This window comes from Cheilinus undulatus, linkage group 6 (assembly GCF_018320785.1).
Source record: "Cheilinus undulatus linkage group 6, ASM1832078v1, whole genome shotgun sequence".
NCBI classification, from domain to species: domain Eukaryota; kingdom Metazoa; phylum Chordata; class Actinopteri; order Labriformes; family Labridae; genus Cheilinus; species Cheilinus undulatus.
The window spans coordinates 15639223-15659610 of NC_054870.1; the positions used below are offsets into that span (position 1 = coordinate 15639223).

At 40.4% G+C, this 20388-nt stretch overlaps 1 protein-coding gene across 4 annotated transcripts in view; it reads right to left on the minus strand.

Moving 5' to 3' along the window:
* Positions 1-1335: 1335 nt before the first annotated feature.
* Positions 1336-20388, minus strand: part of LOC121511191 (stromal membrane-associated protein 1-like) — a 178523-nt gene continuing 159470 nt past the window's right edge. For 3 of the 4 annotated variants that reach the window (XM_041789788.1, XM_041789790.1, XM_041789787.1), the window contains exons 9-11: positions 18922-19114; positions 10836-11068; positions 1336-2666 (exon numbers count right to left, since the gene is read on the minus strand). In XM_041789788.1, the coding sequence (XP_041645722.1) occupies positions 2520-2666; positions 10836-11068; positions 18922-19114 (573 nt within the window). In that variant the 3' untranslated portion in view covers positions 1336-2519. The remainder of the gene's footprint in view (positions 2667-10835; positions 11069-18921; positions 19115-20388) is intronic. The other variant, XM_041789789.1, reaches the window with a different exon arrangement.

Consider the following 20388-nt stretch of genomic DNA (forward strand, 5'->3'; position numbering starts at 1 on the left):
TCTATCTGATTCACACCACTAAAATTGCCTTACCTGGCACCAGTGTTCAACAAAGATAATCCAAGGGATTTACAGATGATTTAAACCTTCAAAACCAGCTAGGCCGGCCCTGATAACTTCAAATATTTTCAGGATTGGAAATCTGGATGATAATGTCAGTGCAAGCCAAGTGAAATTATTCTTATAAATTTTCCAGGGAAAAGGCAGAACATGTCGCAAGATAACAATAAATTATTTACATGATTGCTGAGTATTTACATCTTGCCATACGTCTCCAGAAAATGTTCATTCTTGTGATTCCAACCATTTAAGATCCAACTGACACAGCAGCCACAATCTATGCATCCTTCAGACCACCAAAAAACCCCAAAAAACATATGTATCGTCATTTAATTTAAAGGTCACATATTTTACCCCTTTAAGACAAGTTTATATTGGTCTCAGAGGTGCCCAAAACATGCCTGTGAAGTTTGTTGCTGAAAAATACTTGAGTATATGTCTAAAAATGCCTAAAAACCCCTCTGTTTCAGCCCTGCTCATTACAAGCTGTTTCTGTGTCTGTGGCTTTAAATGTTAATGAGCTGTCTTCGCCCCTGACTCCACCCATCTCAGGAAATGGATGTGGCTCTTCTGATCCTCCTCTCAGCTGGCAGCTGACATCAGGGATCAAGGGATGAGGGTAGAACTTTCTTCCAAGGGCCAACAAACCTGGGGGTGGTACTAGCCCCCCACATGACATCATGAGAGGATAATCTGAGAACGGTTTGTTTCAGCACACATTTTCTGAAAGGTGGAGAAGGGGGGTGTCTGAAATCCATCATCGGCGGATTGTGGACAGGCAAGGGGCACATATTTTTGTTAGAAAAGCCTGAAAAAGTGATTTTTGCATAATATGTCCCCTTTAAGTATAGTAGGCCTTGGAAATGGCTTTGTAACCTTTTCCAGACTGATAGATTTCAATCACTTTGTTTCTCATTTGTTCTTGAATTTCTTTGGATCGTGGCATGATGCATTTCTTTTGGAGATCTTGTAGCTTACTTCACTTTGTCTGACAGCTTCTATTTAACTGATTTCTTGATTCATAAATCAGGCTATAATCAGGCCTGAGTGTGGCCAGTGAAATTGAAGTCAGCTTTTCAAAAACTGTGGTTAATCCCAAGGGGGGGTAATTACTTTTCCACACAGGGCCAGATAGGTTTGGATTTTTTTCCCCCTTAAAACATTAAATAATCATTCAGACACTGCATTTTTTATTTATGTGGGTTGTCTTTGTGAAATATAAAAAATGGTTTGATGATCCAAAACATTTAAGTGTGATAAATGTACAAAAAAATCAGGAATCAAAAAGGGGGCAAATACTTTTTCACAGCACTGTACATAACTTCATGTGGTGAGGCTGCATTTGGCTGGTTGTTCTATAATCTCTCTGAAGTATGAGAGGCTGTGTGCTCTTGATTAGAAAATGATGTTGACCAAAAAAAATTTAACATCGTAGTTTTTTGATTAACCCCAAACTAACTAGCAATACATGGATTGATGGATTTGTTAGTTTCTCCCTTTAAGTCTCCTTTCACATGCAATCTAATTAGCCTATACCTTGCTGCCTTTTGCAAAGATAATAATAATAATCATAACAAAGTCTTTTGGTATGTGATTAAATTATGCACAAGTCCTATCAAGCTCTCCCTACATTAGTTAGGATCTGTCAGGATGTACACCTCCTGTAGTCTGAGCCCAGCTGTAGCAGCTATGAGTTAGTGACAGCAATGTAAAATGTTGCTTTAAAGTAAACTGGAGATAATTACTCCAGATTATTTCCACATTGTGTGAATCAAATGAAGAGGATAACTCAAACCAAACAACATCAGTGAGAGTTGAAGCAGCCTCTCTGTCTTATGGCTCTGAATAAAGTCAAAGGTTCACATCTTATTCACATAAATACAGTACTGCTCAGACGACTATCTGCTACAAGGCTCTGCTCGCCCTGCAGAGAGGGGAAAAGGAGGGGGGAGAGGGAGAGGGGGAAGTTACAGTATACACAGCAGAGAGAGAGAGGAAGGAATGGGAGAGGGTAGCATAGACCAACCACGAGATAGCCATATCTACGGTAGGTTTTTTAAAGACTATTCACTAACTATCCATTTTGGTAATGATATAATATTACTAGAGTAGACACTTGGAGTTAACGCTCCAGCAGCTTTCTTTATGGTTAATCTGCTGTTTTTGTCTCTTTCTTCAGACAACAACAAAAGGAAATGAAGGAGAAAGAAGAGGAATAAAGGTGAGAAACAACAGCTGCCAGTCTGTCTTTTTTCTCCGCTCCATCCAGTGTCACATCATCTTTTAAAGGATTCATGGTGAAGGTGTGTTGGGATTGGGGAGGGGTGTTTAGGGTAGTTAAACTACCCCAGCTTGTGCGTTTTTTCACTCTGAGCGGGAAGGAGATGGAGGAGAAAACATCAGCCATTTTGTTTTCGGATGGCCGTTTCCCCCCCTTCATCCTCTGGACGCCCTGCTCGTCACTTCCACAGCTGAGTGCTGAGGGTCTGGCCGGATGCTGCCGGTGCAGCTGCAGGCCAACCGGCTGCCGGGGCCCCTGGTTGGCTAAAAGTGGCCGGCGCCTGAACTCCACCACTCACGGCCATGCCTGACATCTGCTGGGTCATCTGAGAGGGAGAAGAAAGGGAGAAGGGGGGGGGGGGTTAGTCAGAGCAAAAATAGACAGCTACTTTCTTATCCCAGGATAGAAGAGCAGAGGAAGGTGCTCTCCATCCTTGAGCTTCAATTTCCTTCCTCCATTCCTTTTTTTTTTTTTTAATCTCTACCCCTTCCTTTAAAAGCAATGTTGATTTTATCAACAAAAAACATGAGAGAAAATGTTCATCAATATTTTCTTCAAGAAGAAAATGAGATGATAATGAGCTAAAAATAGATCTTTGATATTAAGCAAACTAAACAAGATGTGATGCAGGAACAGTGATGTATTCAAGGTCTGCTCGGTAAAAAGACTACCAGTCAAAGGTAACTAAAATATTATGATGGTGGAGGAATGGTAAATGGTGCTTTTCTAGTCATCCTCATGGAGGTGGGAACTGAACCCTCTGTTTGCTTCGCATATGACACCATCACTGATTCAAAGCCAAACCACATCTGTCACATAAAGAAAACAAAAATTCCCGGTTTTGTGGCGAGAAATTTGCAAAGCAGCCATCTCCAAATTCCACATATGCCTGTGCTGTATTGGCAGCACTTTCTTCTGACCTACATGATAAGCACCATCGTATCATTACTGTGCCTTTTGGGTGTGATTTGCCAATTTTAATATTACCCCATGGTTGTTTTGCTTCTGCCATGGACCACATTAGGAGGTTAAAAAGGTTTATGTCTGCTACAAAGGATGTGTGTTTTCATATGAGGGCTTGTTATTGAAGTTGGACTAAAATGATTTAGGTTGTTTTCACACCTGATGGTCCAGGAGACTCAGTTCAATTGGGGGGGGGGCTGAAATTGCAACATTTTCTCACTTTAATGTGGTTTGGTTTGCTTTCAGACTGCACTTGGACAACCAAACTGTCAAGAACACATCAAGCGGTTACAATCTCTGCTCGTTTGTGGCACTATCATCGAAACTGACAGTGATGAAGAAGAAAAGAAGACGTAGAAGGAGATGTAATGGCTCATCTACTGGCCAGATCAGAAACTGGAAATCCACCTCCTCCTTTTCAATGCAGCAATGCCAAATTTATACTGTCCTTGGATTTGTGCTTTGCAGATTAATGAATCTGTACTGAGGAAGACGGCGAGCCAAAATGGATGGGCAGATCGGAGTTCACATGTTTGGTTTGCACCGGAGCTCAAATGATTTTTTTACACCCCTCCAAACAAACCGACCATCCAGGGAAATGGACCAGGGGACCAAACTGTTCTGGTGTGAAAGTGACCAGAGTTTCCTTCCACACTAGACCTATTTGGTCTGGTGCGAAAGGAAATTCTGGTGGTGACCAAACAAGCAAACTCTGGTCTGCTTGATAATGGTGGTCTTGATTAGCTTCCAAGTGAACCCTGGCAGAAAGGCAGGAAGTGAAATACAGCTATGTATGCATATTTTGTGCAATATTACATACATAGATACACGTATGTATGCTTTCTGGTGCAAGTATATATGCATAAATACATCTGTTAATGCTAACTATGTGCAATAGAGCTATGTGCAATAATATTAGCACTTTAACTAACCAGGCCAAGGGCAGTGTGCAATAATACAAGCACTTTAACTAACCAGGCCAAGGGCGGTGTGCAACATTATTAACACTTTAAAGACCCCGTAAAGTGAAATCCAAAGTTTTTGTCTTAAAACACTAGATATGTTGGAATATGGTTGCAGTAAACGTGAAAACACTGAGATCTACATGTGACTGAATTTTGGATTTAGACTGTTACAAAGTTTTTCACCTCTTTCCTGGCTTGGTTTCATGTGGGCGGGGCCAAAATGTGGGCTCATGATGTCATGAGCCCACAGTAGATGATTACCCCGCCCCTCTGGCACTTTTGGGGCATTTTCTTTAATTTGAGAGGATGGTGTTTCTCCTGAGTGGGCGTGGCATCAGCTCATTCAACAAACATGCCCACACCATCCTGGAGCAGATTTAACTGCCTCATTTTTCATGATTTTGAAGCTTAACTTTATAAACTTAGAGATATTTTATTTGACTGAAATTTGACCTGGGGGGTTCATAACACAGTGACCTGTCAGACAAAAAACCTAAATACAGATTTATTTTCACTTTACAGGGTCTTTAACTAACCAGGCCATGGGCGGTGTGCAGCATTATTGGCACTTTAACTAACCAGGCCAAGGGCCATGTGCAATTTCTTCTTTAAGCACATTCATGATCATGTGCAATTTATCAGCACACTTGCACTTAAGCACTGCAGCACTTTATCATCTGCCTTATTCACTTTAACTGCAATGATCACTTTATTTCTGGTCTGTCCTAAGCTAAGATCATGCAGCAACCTAGTGTATCATTATATTAGGGTATTTTATTGTACTGTCCATGTTGTCTGATTTTGGTGTTGTCTGATTTTTTATGTAGCTTTTTAATGGACTCTTTGTTGTATATTCCATCATCCTGCCGGGGACTACAGAGGGAAATTAGCCTATGGCTACAATCTGGCACATTTACATGTCCATATCCATTAATGTGCATTGTCCCATGTTACAAACAAACAAACAAACAAACAAACAAATAAATAAACCGTTCTGATCATACGATTTGATGAGTTCAAATACATGCCAGTACCTCGTTCGGCATAACCATGGCAACACTTCATAGTCTCTTGCTATCATGTTGACTTGCTTTTTTCTTCGGTACTGATTTATTTATGTCATGTAAAGAACAATATGCTGGACAGCTTGCTGCCTCACTTGCTGCTCACACTGGGCACCTTCTTCTGAAACCCATTATATGAAAATCAAAGCAAAATGAAATCCAAAATATAAAACATTTGGTGTTTTTCCATTGTTTATGTGGTGAAAAAGCCAGAAGAAGGAGGTGGATTTTTGGTTTCTGTTCTGGCCAACAGACGAGGTGTTTTCTTTTCTTTCTGCATCTTCTTTTCTTCTTCATTGCTGTTTATTTGAGACGATGACAACATAAACATACAAACCCTTGGTTTGTCCAGACAGTTTTGCTGGTTTGACCAAGTGCAATGTGAAAGCAAACCAAACTACATGAAAGTGAAACAATGTTGCAATTTCAGCCCCAGTTGAAACAAATCCCTCAGAGTATCAGGTGTGAAAATGACCCTTGACTGAAATTGTGTGGAAATGACTCCTGAGTGGGCTCCATGTGGGAGACAGACCCCAACATGGCAAAATCCGCACCCTATTTTTGAGTAATAAAGACTTCAAGATTTCAAACGTCGCGCTTTCTTTTGCTCTCTTTTATTGTCCACTGTCACGGACGCTGTCTTTTGCCTTACTTATCTTTTGTTTTGCACATGCAAACAATCCATCTTTGTTCCGGTATCTAGCCTAAAAGACTATTTCTTTTCAGAGCCTCATAATTCGTCATCCTCAGTTCCACTGATATATGTTTTCTCCAACATCTTTGTTTTGTCTTCAATTTTTCCATCACGATATCAAGTTAATTCAAAGATAAATCAAACTTTTCCCTCCTTCAAAGAAGACGCTCCGCTGAGACCCCCTTTGTACGCCTAGACCAGAGATCAGCTGTTCCATCTCTTCCTACCTACACAGGCTGGACTTGATCCAGAACCACTTGGCAAACTACCCAGACCCAATGGAGGAAGAACTCTTTCACCTGCTTCCAGCAAGTAAGGCAGGGGTCATCAACTACAGTTATACAAGGGCCAGCTTGTGTCTATGTAGACACTGTGAGGGCCGACGTGTTAAATGAACTAAATAAAAGAATCATTGTTGTCTAAATAATTGTATTTTCTTTGAAATGTACCTTAGCCTTTAGCAGTGAACTCACGCAGTAAAATCCCCATACTGCAGCAATCCACAATGGGGCAATTGAGACATTTAAGCCACATATTTCTGGGGCTGCCATGTAGTTTGATGTGAATATGCTGTGTCCTCATTGGTGAAAAACACATAAAGGAAAAAATGATTTTGTTTTAATTCTAAGGCAGTGAAAAATAAACCCTCAACCACCCGAACTGTTAAATTTATGCAGAAATCTGCTGCTTTAATCAAGAATTGACTTACGAGTAAGTTTGACATGTATCTTAATTGCTAATAATAGATAATAAAAATTAGATTTTTGTAAAACTGATCAAATGTGAGCCAATATTAAAAAAAATGTTTCAATCTCACTCATTTTTAGAGTTACTTAAATATCTGAAGGGATCATAAAAGAAAAGAAAGAAATGGTACCCTAAATTCAGCATTATATTTTCTCCTCAGCACTTTTTCTGAATTTCACTGAGCTTCTGAGGGCCAGATAGAAAGCTGAGGGGGCTTCCAGTTTATGATCAGTGAAGTAAGGTCTCCTTGTCCCTAGGCGGCTTGGAAAAAGGGTAGAGTCACTCAGGAGCATTGCAAATAGTAGAGAACTCACACAGGATGAAGTTTAATCTAACTCTTTGGCTATCCCATTTCCTGTTCTGATTATATTTATCATTACCATCAATTAAAGTCATTCCAAACTACGATATTACTGAATAATTATTTCCATCTTATGCAGCTCTACTATTCATTCATCACCATTTTCTAATTATTCATTTTGCCATGCTTGGTTACAAAAATATTCATTACTTAATTCATCTATCCTTATTAATCGTTGTTGTTTATTGGCTTTATTCTTCTTTTTCCCATTTTTGAAATACTATCCCAAAATAAATATTCCTTTAACTATTTTCACCCCAAGGTATCCCCAAATAACTCATTTTTTCAGATGTGAAATTGATTTAAATCTGTGTTATATAAATTTCCACTTACTTAGAGGGTTGTGCCCAAATGAATGAATACATGTATATTTATGCTACATACATTTTCAAAAAAGGTGCATTTTCTGTGACCTAAGACGCTGTTTGCATGTGTACAGAAGGTTAAAATGCACAGAAGAACTTTTCAAAAATTCTCACATGTGGACAAGGCCTAAAAAGGCAGAGCATTTTAGTCTAAAGACAAAAGCTAAATTTAAAATAGCTGCAAAAATTGACCCTCCTTAAAAGCCTTCTTGCACTACCCTGCCCCCCCCCCCAATCCTTCCTGTCTTATCTATTATGAATGTGCTTTGGTGCAGTGCTCCTCACTTATCTGGTCATCTGAGCACTGTGGCTGACTGTGTGTATCACTATGTGAGTGTGTACCTATCTATATCTGTGTGTGTGTGTGTGTGTTGACCAAGCCTTGACATACATGCGACCATGTGCTCGTTCATCCACTCATCGTTCTGTTATATCTTCTGCACACACCTCATCATCCAGCCCCCTCTTTAACTGTCCAAAGACAGCAGCAGAGAGCGTCAGCGCTGATTGATGATCTCCCATTAGCCCCCACAGTTGTTGAGATGCTGACGACAGTTTTGAGTGCAACACACAATCACAGACACACTCTTTAAGAATGGTGAGCTGGAGCAGCTAATGGACTTATGAAGGAGAAGCTCTGACATGTTGACATGTCTAACAGTATTTATCTAGTCCAGATTTTTCACAATTATTCACAAGTACAGAACATATCTGTTACTGAAACAAGAGAATCAAGATATCTGTGGGGATATGATCACGTTAACTATCACAAACCTTGCATGAGAATCATTAAAGACTGAGTGTTTAGCAAGTACCACTTGCTGGCCAAGCACACTGCCAATGCAGAGAGCCGCCTCCCTAGCCAAAGGCAGGCCACGCTGAATTGTTTACAATGGAGACGCTCAGACAACATGGAGGATGAGGTTCTGCTGGAAATAATTCACATCCAACAGCTGCACTTACAAACTTTCTTGGAGAGCCATTATTGTAAGTAAAATACTAAAAAAGCCCCCTCGTCTTCATGTATGCTCTCACTGGAGACTTGACTTTGCTCAGTAATCTGTAGTGAAATTCTCTAACTGTATTTGTTATCTCTTTTTCTTGTATCATCGTGTTTTGAGGCCTCCTGGTGGAAGAAGAAGTCTTTATTTCCCTCCATGTGAGGCTGAAATTCTCTGCTTTAAGTATGAAGGATCCAGGGAAAGAACTGTAATACAATTTGTTAATGTGCAAAAATAAATGAATTAAATTTGTTCATCATATAATTTAATCATGCAATTTTTTTAATCTTAACTACAAAATGTAAATTGAAGTAAATAAACTTAGTTTTTCAGTTGGATTTTTTCCCTTATATAATACAGTACAACCCTAGCTACTCTGGTGGTATAAGTGGCAAAAACAGGGCAAAGAGTGGAAAAAATGGGTTAAAAGCAGGAAAAATTGGAAATGTGGACAGAAATATCTGCCAAAAATGGAATAATAGGGGCAAAAAGCAACAAAAATGGGTGAACATCTTGGAATAGTGTGCAAAAAGCAAAAATGGGTTGAAAGTGGCAAAAGGCTGCAAAATTTGGACAGAAGTGGCAAAATAATTGCATAACTGTGGCAAAAAGCAGCAAAAGTGGAAAAAAAAGAAGTGGCAAGAACTAATGAAAAACAGCAAAATGGATTTAAAAGTGACAATGAAGGGCAAAAACAGCAAAATTGGTTTTAAGTGGCAAAAATAGGTGGAAAAAAGTGGCAAAATAGTTAAAAATGGCTGGAAAAAAGTAATTCCAACATCAGAGCAAAATAACAGCTTGACACACTTTTCAGCTCCAAAATGAGGGAACTGTTAGCCAGGATGCTGGCACTGATGCCACTGATCCAACACAAATGCATTGACATCATCACTAAATCACAATTGCAGAGGGCCCCTTCTCTGGGGTTTCCAGGGGCCAATTCTGTGGGCAGACCTGTAGAATAATAATGTATTGCCGATGACAGACATGAGATCTGGCCAGTCCATCAGTTTTGCAAGGCTAATGCCAGCCTCTCACTGAACTACAATATAAAATAGTAATTAGGTTCTGGGCTGCTCTGTTCTTGTCCCAGTGTTGAGTAAAGTCTGCATAGAAAGTCTACATAGCTGTGTAAAACATTAGAAGCTCCAGGGACAGTGGGGGTCCTCAGTCCCCGGGACTGTTATTTTGGGGGTCACGGACTGAAAAGTTTGACAAACCTGGTTTAAATGACTTACAGGTACAGAGAATTGGTGAATTGTTCACATTAATCTCGTCAGCTGGCTGCAGCTACAAGCCTCAAAACGATTTTCTGTGTTCTGACAACATAACAAAAAGGAAGACTGCAGACAGGCTCAAGAAAACACAGTAAGATCCTTTTCTCAAACCAGAAACGGCTGTTTCATTTTCTCCACAAAGCCACCAGACGGCTTTGAAAAAAACAGCAATTTAAGATTGCAAAACACAGGAGTGCTGCTGACACAATCAGTCAGGTTTCTGAGTTAGTCAAATTCTGAGAATTTCAGATCAACCATGTTAAACACCAAAGTCAAACAGTAACAAAACAAGCTAAGCGACTGAGGTATCAGAGACCAGGTACTCCTGTGTTCTGCAAGAGAAAAGGATGGGTAGATAGATGTCAATGTAACTACTAACACATTTGTTATAAATAAACCATCTGTTTGTTAAAAGATGAAAAACTAGTCTTCATAGCTGCTTTGGATTCTGTGGGCCTATTTCAGGTTTTTCTTGAACCCATTACAGAATAAAGTTTTAAGCTAATGTAAGAAGCAATGCCAGCTTTTTAATGACTTTTTCATTACTCCTCTTGGTTTACTTTTTAAAACATTTAACATATTTGCCCACCATTTTAAGGTTTCTAAAATTAGGGATGAGAGCGTGACTTGACATAATTTAGAAGAAAAGAGCAAGTCATATTATTATAGAATAACCTTGGCTGGAAAAAGGTTGAACAGCTGAAGAAAGCACACTTTCCCGGGCTTTTAAAGATGATAAAGAGGGGAGGTTATTACTGCACAAGGGTTTCTCCTTAAATCAGTGAGCAGAACATTGTGTGAGTCTGTATATTATGTTTTAAGGCCGGGGTAATGGAGCTCTCTCACAGGAGGTGAGGAGAAAAAAGCATGCTGCATTTATGACTATTTAATAGATGTTAACAGAAGTACAGTAAACATGCTAGTGTGCTTTTTAAAAGGTTAATGTGCAGAGGAGTTTCAGCAGAATTACAATCATCTTAGTGGTAAAGTTAATTCATTCCTACCACATGTCTGTGTGTGATTTAGCAGTCGAACTTACAGTATATTTCAGTATTACCTGGCTCATGTTCCACTGTCCTTGCTGCTGTCCTTGCTGCACACCGTACATGTTCTGTCCTTGGTTAGCTGGCATGGCGCCCTGCTGCTGCTGCTGCTGCATGCTCATGTAGCCTCCGTTGGGCATCATGGCTCCTCCACCCATCATAGTGGTTGGCGGGACGGCTCCACCCATCCCTGGAGCGAAGCCCTGTGGAGTGAACTGCATCTGAGGCTGACCCATGTACATCCCTGCTGGAGAAAGAGACACAAAGAAAGAGTTTGGTCTTAATAAGCGAGCTCTACAGAATGTCCTGTTCATAATATTTGACTTTAACTCAACCTTAGAGAAACCAGAAGTACTGATACTACACCAATTTTGCTCTGAATCACCACAATACATGCAAATTTGATTAGGAAATTCCAGTATACAGCAAGATTTGCAACTTAATTCCATGTATTGACTGATACATGGTTCACTCATATTCTATGGACAAATCCAAAAACTTAACCATTCAGGATTCACAGCCCACTTATCCACACAAAGAACTGCAGTGAACATTTATTTTTGACCTATGTCTTTGCTAAAAATGTGTGCCGTGCCATTCCAAATTGAACCGTACTGCTTGGTGGAAATGACCTATAAGAGGTATCAGACAGGCAATGCTGTGAGTAGTTTGTTAGGCATTAAGGCAAATAAGGTATTTGTAGAATATGTCTGTAAAAATTTGACTGTCTTGATTGGCATTGCTTTAACTTAAGTTGAGAGTTTCAAGACACTAGACGAGAGTGCTAAAAAAGCTAAATCTGTGCTTATAGTGAGGTTTTAATCTGTCAACACTAATCTTTAATTCCAGATTTGCTGACTTGAAGAATTGACCAATGTTGATCATACATAGTATGGTAAAAACATGGTAAAAACTTCTTTGAACAGAGGGAATGATTAATGAAATAATGAGGATTCCATAGACTAAATGTGGAATTTTTAAGTATCAATGAAAATATTTATGTTGAGATTTTACTACGCTTGTTTTGGAATAGACTATAGTGAGCCCTGAGCTCAACCCAACCAGGCCCTGACACTATGAAAACTCTGATACAGAGCTAATAAAAAAAGCTAAGTATCTTTGCGTCTGTTATTTGGGGGCATCTCTTCATATTGTCCTCTCATCCATCAATAATAGACGTGATCCCATTTCAGGTGTAATAGATGACGTTCACACATTTCTGAGTCAGTGACAGAAGGCACTGGAAGTCACACCCAGAATTCACACAAGGTATCATGGGGTCTGGGACTAGGAAGGAAATGTTTCTGTCACAGCTTCAGAGTGGACATTTGTGCAAAGTTTGGAGAAAATCCCTCAAAGTGTTCTTGAGATAAAGCACTGACAAAAATAGCCCAGGTGGAAGAGCTGATGGACAGTCTGAATAAACACAATGCTTCTGGCCTTGGCTATTGCCTGTGTGGAGGTATAAAAATACACCTGAACACAAACCCAAGGGACTCTGAAGTCAGTAGTTTAATGACGCAAAGGCACAGCTAAAGCTATGAATGAAATGTGGAAATAAAAACATGACTCATGACATTAGCAGCAGGAACAATTTTCATTACTGCCTCTGAAGATGAAACCAGAGCCAAGAATATCACATTTCACATGAAAATATATCAACCTATCATTTTATTTGCCTATCAGCGCTGTGTGAGATCACTGTGGGAATACGATAAGGAGTGAAATAAAAACATGAATTTATTTTTGTCCAGGTGGAAAAACCTCGAGGGGCAGAGAGAAGATTACTTCTGCAAATAAACAAATGATCCTCTAATGTGAGTCAGCTGTGATGACTGCATGAACGAGCAAATAGACTCAGTTTTTACACTGAAATGTAACATTTTTAGCTGTTTCCTGCTGTGACTCAAAGCCTTAATATACTCACCTGGGGAAGATTCAATGTGGAAATCAAAGGGATGGAAAATACAGCTTATTCTTACATTCTGATGTACAAATCCTCGTTCCAAAAAAGTTGGCACGTTGTATAGAATATGAGTGTAAACACAATACAGTGATTTATAAATCCTTTTTAACTTATATTCAACTAAATACAGAACCGAAAGGGGGATTCTTTCCCATTCTTGCTTTCCTTCATATCATAAGTTGCTCAATCATGCATGGTTTCTGTTGTCATATTTTATGCTCCATTATGCTCCATACATTTTCAGTGATAGACATGTCTGAACTGCATGCAGGCCAGTCTAGTACCCCCACCCTTTTATTGTGACGCCATGCTGTTGTAACTCGTACAGAACGTGGCTTAAAATTGTCTTGCCGAAATAAGCAGGGACATCCCTGAAAAGACATTGCCTAGGGGGAGGCATATGTCACTCCAAAACCTGTAGCATTAATGGTGCCTTCACAGATGTGAGTTACCCATGTCAATGGCACTAATACACCCTCATATCATCGCAGATGATATATTTTGAACTTTTCATAGATCTGGATGGCCCTTTTTAGTCCAGAGAACTTGTCTGTCATTATTTCCTAAAACAACTGGAAATGGGGTGTCGTCAGACCACAGCAAACTTTTCCACTTTAGGTCAGTCCACCTCAGATGAGCTCCTGCCCAGAGAAGTTAGTGGTGCCCCTGGATGTTGCTGATATATGGCTTTAGCTTTGCATGGCAGTGTCTCAGCATACATTTGTAGATGCAGCTATGTCATCACAGCATGGAGTGGACCTGCCTGTTAACTGAAGTGTTCTGAAGTGTTCCTGAGCCCTTGTTGTAATATCTATCACAGAAAAATGCCAGTTTTTACTGCAGCGCCTCCTGAAGGATCATAGGTCACATGCATTCATTGTCAATTTTTGGTATTGCCCTTTCACATGCATGGTCTTCCCTGGACGTCTGAGTCTTTTTATAAAATCGACTGAAGATGGTGAAATCTCTAAATTTCTTGCAATTGCACACTGAGGAACATTGTTCATGAACTGCAGCACTATTTGCCCAGGCAGTCTTTCACAAAGTGGGGAAACATCAATCCGTCCATCAATCCATCTTCTTCCACATTTACGGGGCAACAGGCTGAGAGAACCAACCTAGACATCCCTCTCAACATTTTCCAGCTCATCCTGGGGGATTCTGAGCAGGACCCAGACCCAACGCAATATATAACCCCCTCCATTAAGTTCTAGATCTGACCTGAGGTCCCATCCCAGTTGGAATTGCTATTAGACCACAGGGAGGCGACCAGGAGGCATCCTGATCAGATGCCTGAACCATTTCAACTAGCTCCTTTCAATGTGAAGGAGCAGCAGCTCTGCTCTTAGTTCCTGTTGGATGTCTGCACTCCTCACTATACCTCTAAGGTTGAGCTTGTATCCACGATTTCATTCTTGTTACTATCTAGAGCTCACAGCCTTAGCTGGAAAGCAGACTGACCGGTAAACTGAAAGCTTTGCCTTCCAGCTCAGCACCCTCCCCAGATGCTGCACCAATCTTTCTTTCAATCTGACGCTCCGTGTTACCACTTGTGAACAAGACCCAGAGATACTTGAACTCCTTCACTTGAGACAGAGCCTAACTCCCCGCTCAGAGCTACCAGATACTCTTCGGAAAGTATCCCCCCAGGTCTGGCTTCTGGTGCCTTGGTTCCTGATATACTGATTCATTGTGGTTGTTATCAATTGCTCAGCCTGGGCCTTTCACTTAGATCAGTTTTTCTTGGGAGACTCTAATTTAAACTGATGCAAGCCTTGGGAGACACTACCAGGGACTAATATCCTCAACAAAACAGTTCCTGAGGCGCTCCCTGAACAGACGGGATGTATACCCGATTGGACAAACTAGATATGCCTGCAGGTCTCATCCCACTTGGACGTACCCAGAAGACCTCCGGGGGGGGTGGGGGTGTGGGGGCGGCGACCGAGAGGCATTCTGACCAGATGCTAAGGGCCATGCAAATCCCCCCACCACAACAAGTGGGAACCTCGCACTATCACTGATTGAAAACCACTGAGTCATTCAGGAGTGTGACAGTACCAATCATGGTACCATCACCTGTTACCATTTAACCTACCTGTTGGCTGTTCCAGGTGTTTTAGAGAATTCCTTGTCTTTTCCAGTCTTTTCTTGCCTACGTCTGAACTTTTCTGGAAAATGCTGATGGCATCAAATTCAGAATATATGTAGAATTGGACAAGAGCAATACATTCTTTAAATCAGTTTTAATATCAGCTGTCTTGTATTAATGCTGTACTCAACTGCATATAACTTAAAGAGGATTTTAATATTCTGTTGTCCTAACTTTTTTTTGGATCTGGGGTTTGTATTTTCCACTTGCAGCCATCTTATTCCTGTTCCCAAATTGAGCAGCACCATTGCACACACACTTTCACACACTTCCAGAGCCAGAGGATGGGAGTGATTTGTGATTTGGGGCATTAGCCTGGCTCAGCTCCTCCTGGCTTTGATCTCCATCAGCATTTATTTGGATTCAAAGCGGACAATAAGGCAGCAGAGAGCTCTTCATCCGGATTTCCTCTCCTGATCCTGTATACATCAGCGTAATCATGCAGCACTATAATCAATATGCACATGCGCCTGCTGTACAAATCTGCTGCTCATTATCCTGCACCATTCAGAAAACACTCTAATGCTTTCCCACACACTCCAGCGCACTCAGGTCGATGTATGTGTGTAAAAACATCCGCCTACATGCAAACATACACACATTAACAGCGTTAGCGCTTGACACATAATGAGTGTGAACACATCTCTATTTTTACTGCAATGATGACTCCAGTCATTGCAGCGTAAAGTGGACCTGCCTGTTTTTCAGCAGGCTGACCTTTCATCTGCCTCCACTCTCCTCAGTGTTTATGATGCATCTTCTCTTCGAATTATGTGTGAAAGTGTGAGTGTGTAACTTTGTGTAATAACCTGAGAATGCCTTTGTCATAAATTGTTTTCCCTGCTTAAGCAGAAAAATATATGGGTAGTTTTGTTTATTCCCTCTCTCTACAGCACATGGAAGTGATTTAAAATGTTCAAAGATTAAAATAAGCTGCTGTGAAGGCAAACCTATAAGTCTCTGCAAAGCTTTTAAAAAATCTGTGTTTAAGTTTGTGATGTGACAGACAGATGTGATATCAAACACCAGGCCAGATTTCAGTTATAAAAACATCTCTATGTATATTAAATTAAGTTGCAAATTCAAGAAAAATGATTATCTGACACACTCGATGAACTGTTTCACATATCCATGGCATATTTCACTTCTCTCTGGGTAACAACCCGTAGTCTGGGTTGGAAAAGGCAATTCAAAAAATAAACTTGAAGGGTGATTATTTTAAAGACTAACTAATAAACCAATCCCCAACTCTCCATATGTGTACACTGCACAGACAAAAACATGCATTTCTACCAGCTCATGCAGATGAAGTCTGTTTTAGAAACCAATGTTTAAAGCTGTAAATAAATAAATAAATAACAGTAGTGTTTCAGTTCAATCAGTGACTGTGAAATCTGGTGACCTTGGGCAGAGTGCATTCGCTTCTGTTTAAATTTGTTTTGTTTCTATAAAATGTATGTCTGATGTGGATATTATGACAGATATGTTGAAAACTACACAAAGAGACATTTGCAAGGACTCTGTTTTATCAGCTTTTATCACAGTTGGCTGAAAGCCACCAGTTAACCCCCAGACACACCAGATAGACTGTTTCATATATCCACTGCATGGGTATACACTAAATTGCCAAAAGTATTCACTCACCCATCCAAATAAGAGAAATCAGGCATTCCAATCACTTCAAGCACGTGAGCAGCTGAGAGAGAGACGTGCTGCTGGGAACAGGAGCAATGCAGCTCTTGGAATTACAGGTAGAGGAGTACACAAAGCTCCCAGAGTGGGATATTTTCTGATATTTTACATCATTAATGCTCAGAAACAAAACATCAACTCGTCACAGAGGTGCAGGCTGTTTGTATTAAAGTGGCGCTGCTAAGTCTCTCTGCTCTGCCCTCCCTCACTGTATCAACTCCCGCGGTCAGTTTAATTTACCTGTCGGTAAATAGGCTGCGTGGTATAGTCTCGTTTTATAATCTCCCTAAAGTGTTCATGTTAGCTTCTCTTACAGTCACACAGAAAGGAGAGGTGATTAAAGGCGATGTCTGCTGGTCATCAAGTCCCGACGAGTGAACTTTTTTCCTCTCATCTCCGTACATAAATGCTGCATGCTGCCTGCTTTATGCTTGTAAATGACACAGCGCGGGCTGGATCAAGTGATCCTGGAACGAATTTCACTACAAACGAATGAAAAACGATGATCTGAGGTTATTCTGTAGGCTGTATGAGTTTAAAGAGTTACCGTGCCAGGATCACGGAGATCAAAGGCAGGTGCGCGCTGATTGTCTCTGAATTAATTATATTATATAGTAAGACGTGATAAGCAGAAAAGATATATTAATGCTTCCAAAAGCTTGTTACGTCCATTTTACGATCATTTAGAGTACCAAGCAGGTGCAGTGAGGAGCCTGGATGGATTGAATTATTACCCAACAAGGTAACTTTTGAAAATGAATGACATTTTTTTATCTGAACGACCAATCGATTAATTGGTACCTGGGTGCGATTTTGGTCGACCAAGTTTTTCTTTGGTTGACTACAGCCCTAGTCATACTAAACCCAATGGATTAAGAATGGGATGTCACTTAAGTTTATATGCAAGTCAAGGCAGGTGAGTAAATACTTTTGGCAATATAGTGTATTTCATACTCATCTAGGGAAGCTCACATACAATTTGTTTAAGAAGTTCTCAGAAGGTGATTGGATGAACATTCTGTCTGTCACATTCGCTGTCATTGAACGATGGTGCTAGTTGGTAGCTCATGCTAAGGCTGGTCAGTGCATGTGCGAAACCATCTTCTCAACCAAAAATATCTGTGGCTATTGCACTTCTTTCAATAAAGAACTGCAACCCAGATCTAAAAAATAAGCATAAAAAGCTACATCTAAGTTAATCGTTTCACCAGCAGCCATTGTATATTCCAGTACAACTATATCCCTGCCTGTATCATAAACTCAAACCAAAGCATGTCAGGAGACAAGGGGAAAAATCCTTTCCCAAGTGCCTGAATTTCACTGCGGGATTGTGGGCATTGCGCACATGCTTTTGAATTCCCACAAGTATTGCTCTCATAATGTGGAAAAATCCTGCATAAAATAACAACTTTACTATAATTGTTTGCAGTGCCCCTGTATGCAATATCCTGAACATCTACGCCGTTGTAGAAATGACAACACATCACAGCAGATGAGCCTTTAGTCACCCTAGTCACTTTAGTCACTCTATAGCTTTAGTCCCTGTATATTTTGTGGACTTATTTATTTGTCTTGTTTAAACCTTTTCTTGTAAGGTGACCTTGAGTGCTTTGAAAGGCACCTATAAATAGAATGCATTATTATTCTTATTATTATCAGAAAGGGGAAGAAAAGAGATTTGAGTGACTTCGAAAGTGGCATGGTTGTTGATTCCAGACGGGCTGGTCTGAGTATTTCAGAAACTGCTGATCTACAGGGATTTTCACGAATAACCGTCTCTATGGTTTAGAGAATGGTCAGAAAAAGAGAAAATATCCAGTGATGTTGTTGATGTCGGAGGCAGAGGAGAATGGGCAGACTGATACTAATACACAGATTATATTCCAACATCCCAACAAAATATTTTAAATCAAACTCTGTCACATCAGAGTGTCTGTAAGTATTTTTTCTGTCTGTAGTTGACAGAAAGTACATCTGAGTTAGTGTGGATGGAGGAGAGCTTGGTATTAGTGACTGCCTTCAGAATTTTATATTCACAGTACTGGAATAACTGACCTTAACCTCTAAAAACAGTCATTTCAGGTTCGATATAAATACTTTTACTCAAGTTTGGCTTTCAGGTATTCATTTACTGATGAATCAGCAGGCAAAGAGAGATTAAATCAATGATACTAGGAGCAAAGGTGGAGTTCAACTGGAAGTTCAGCTGCAATCTGCTGCTAGACTGGATGATCAAGCCTGACTGACTCATCGTGGACGATAAATGGTTAATGGTGTGCGTGTGTGATACCTTGTCCAGGAGCGGGCTGTTGCTGGCTCTGCGGCTGGCTGCCCACTGAGCTGCTGGCGTACAGAGACAGGATGGAGTCTTTAGATAAAAGCTTCTTCTGCTCCGCCTTTGTGGTTGTAGCAGTGGAGGTAGAGGAGGAGGAGGAGGAAGAGGTGGAAGGGTCTGCCTGTGGAGGTGCTGTACTGGAACCAGACTGTGAGGGACGAGAGAGAGAAGGCAGAGATAGAGGAAACATCATGAAATATACATTGAAATGCTTTCAGACAAACATTCTTTTTTCCAAATGTACATTTCCTTTTCAGTTTGCACATGAAAAGATGATACAGAGCAGAGTTTGATATGTAATACTGCAGCTGAACAGTTCTTTTTTAGTTCAGATGGTGCAGAAATCAGAATATTCAACGTTCAACATAACGCCATGGTGTAACAGCATGTAAACATCAGACATCATGTTGCATTGCGCAGCACTGTAAACTCGCTGTCCACACTACATCTGATAAAATGTTTTAAATTTCAGTTTTTCCCCTGCAAAAAAAAAAAAAAAAAAAAAAACTGGCGAGCAAATTTCATCTTAACAATAGTTGGTGAATAAGGCCCATTGTTTTCTCAAAGTTAACATATCACGGTGACTGTAGCTTGTCTTTTTAGAAGAATAAAGTGGCAGCCATGAACTTACTGGGATGACAAATTTCCTTTCAGCTCTTCTGGGTGGGGTCAGTTTTTCTAATTTATCTTAACAAAGTTGAAGAAGATTCATAAAACACTGGTATTTAGTAAGACAGGGAACTCTGGATGGGGAGTGATGCAGGCTGCAGGCTTCTATGAGCCACTATCCTTGACCAGAAATGTACTGAAGAAGTATTGTGGAGTCCCACTCATGACAGCAGCTCTCTGTGTGGGCATGGGCTCATAGTTTACACACCTGCATCAGCAGGTAACTTGTATCTCTCTAGTTAACCAGTCTTTACTGAAGATTCTCTCCCTTTTCTTTCTTCCCTCTTGAGTCGCCTTCTGTAGAAGTTCCTGTGTACTCCATCTTATAAAAGCATCCTACTTGTATCCACAGTAAGCAGCACATCATTGTCATGCAAGTTAAGTTGGGATTTAGCTAAGCTTGTTGTTGATGTCTGTCAAAGCCCAGAAACCCGAAAAGCTGATCAGATATGATTAGGCGGAGAAGCACATAGCCGGTAGTTGAAGCTCACATTGCAAAATAGTGCCATACACAGATGCTTTCTGGGTGAAAAATAAAATGCTTCAAAATATTTTCAAAATAGTGTACAATTGAGCCAACATTGTTTTTTGGCCCGTTTTCACCTAAAACTCACTAAATTACAAAGAAGAGATATTGTACCCATTTGCTATGCTGTATAGCCGAGCTTCCCTGCCGTTACGAGAAGTGAGTCCTCTTAAAATGCACACTAAAATCACTGGAGGCTAATGGCACTGCTATTGCCAAGAACCCCA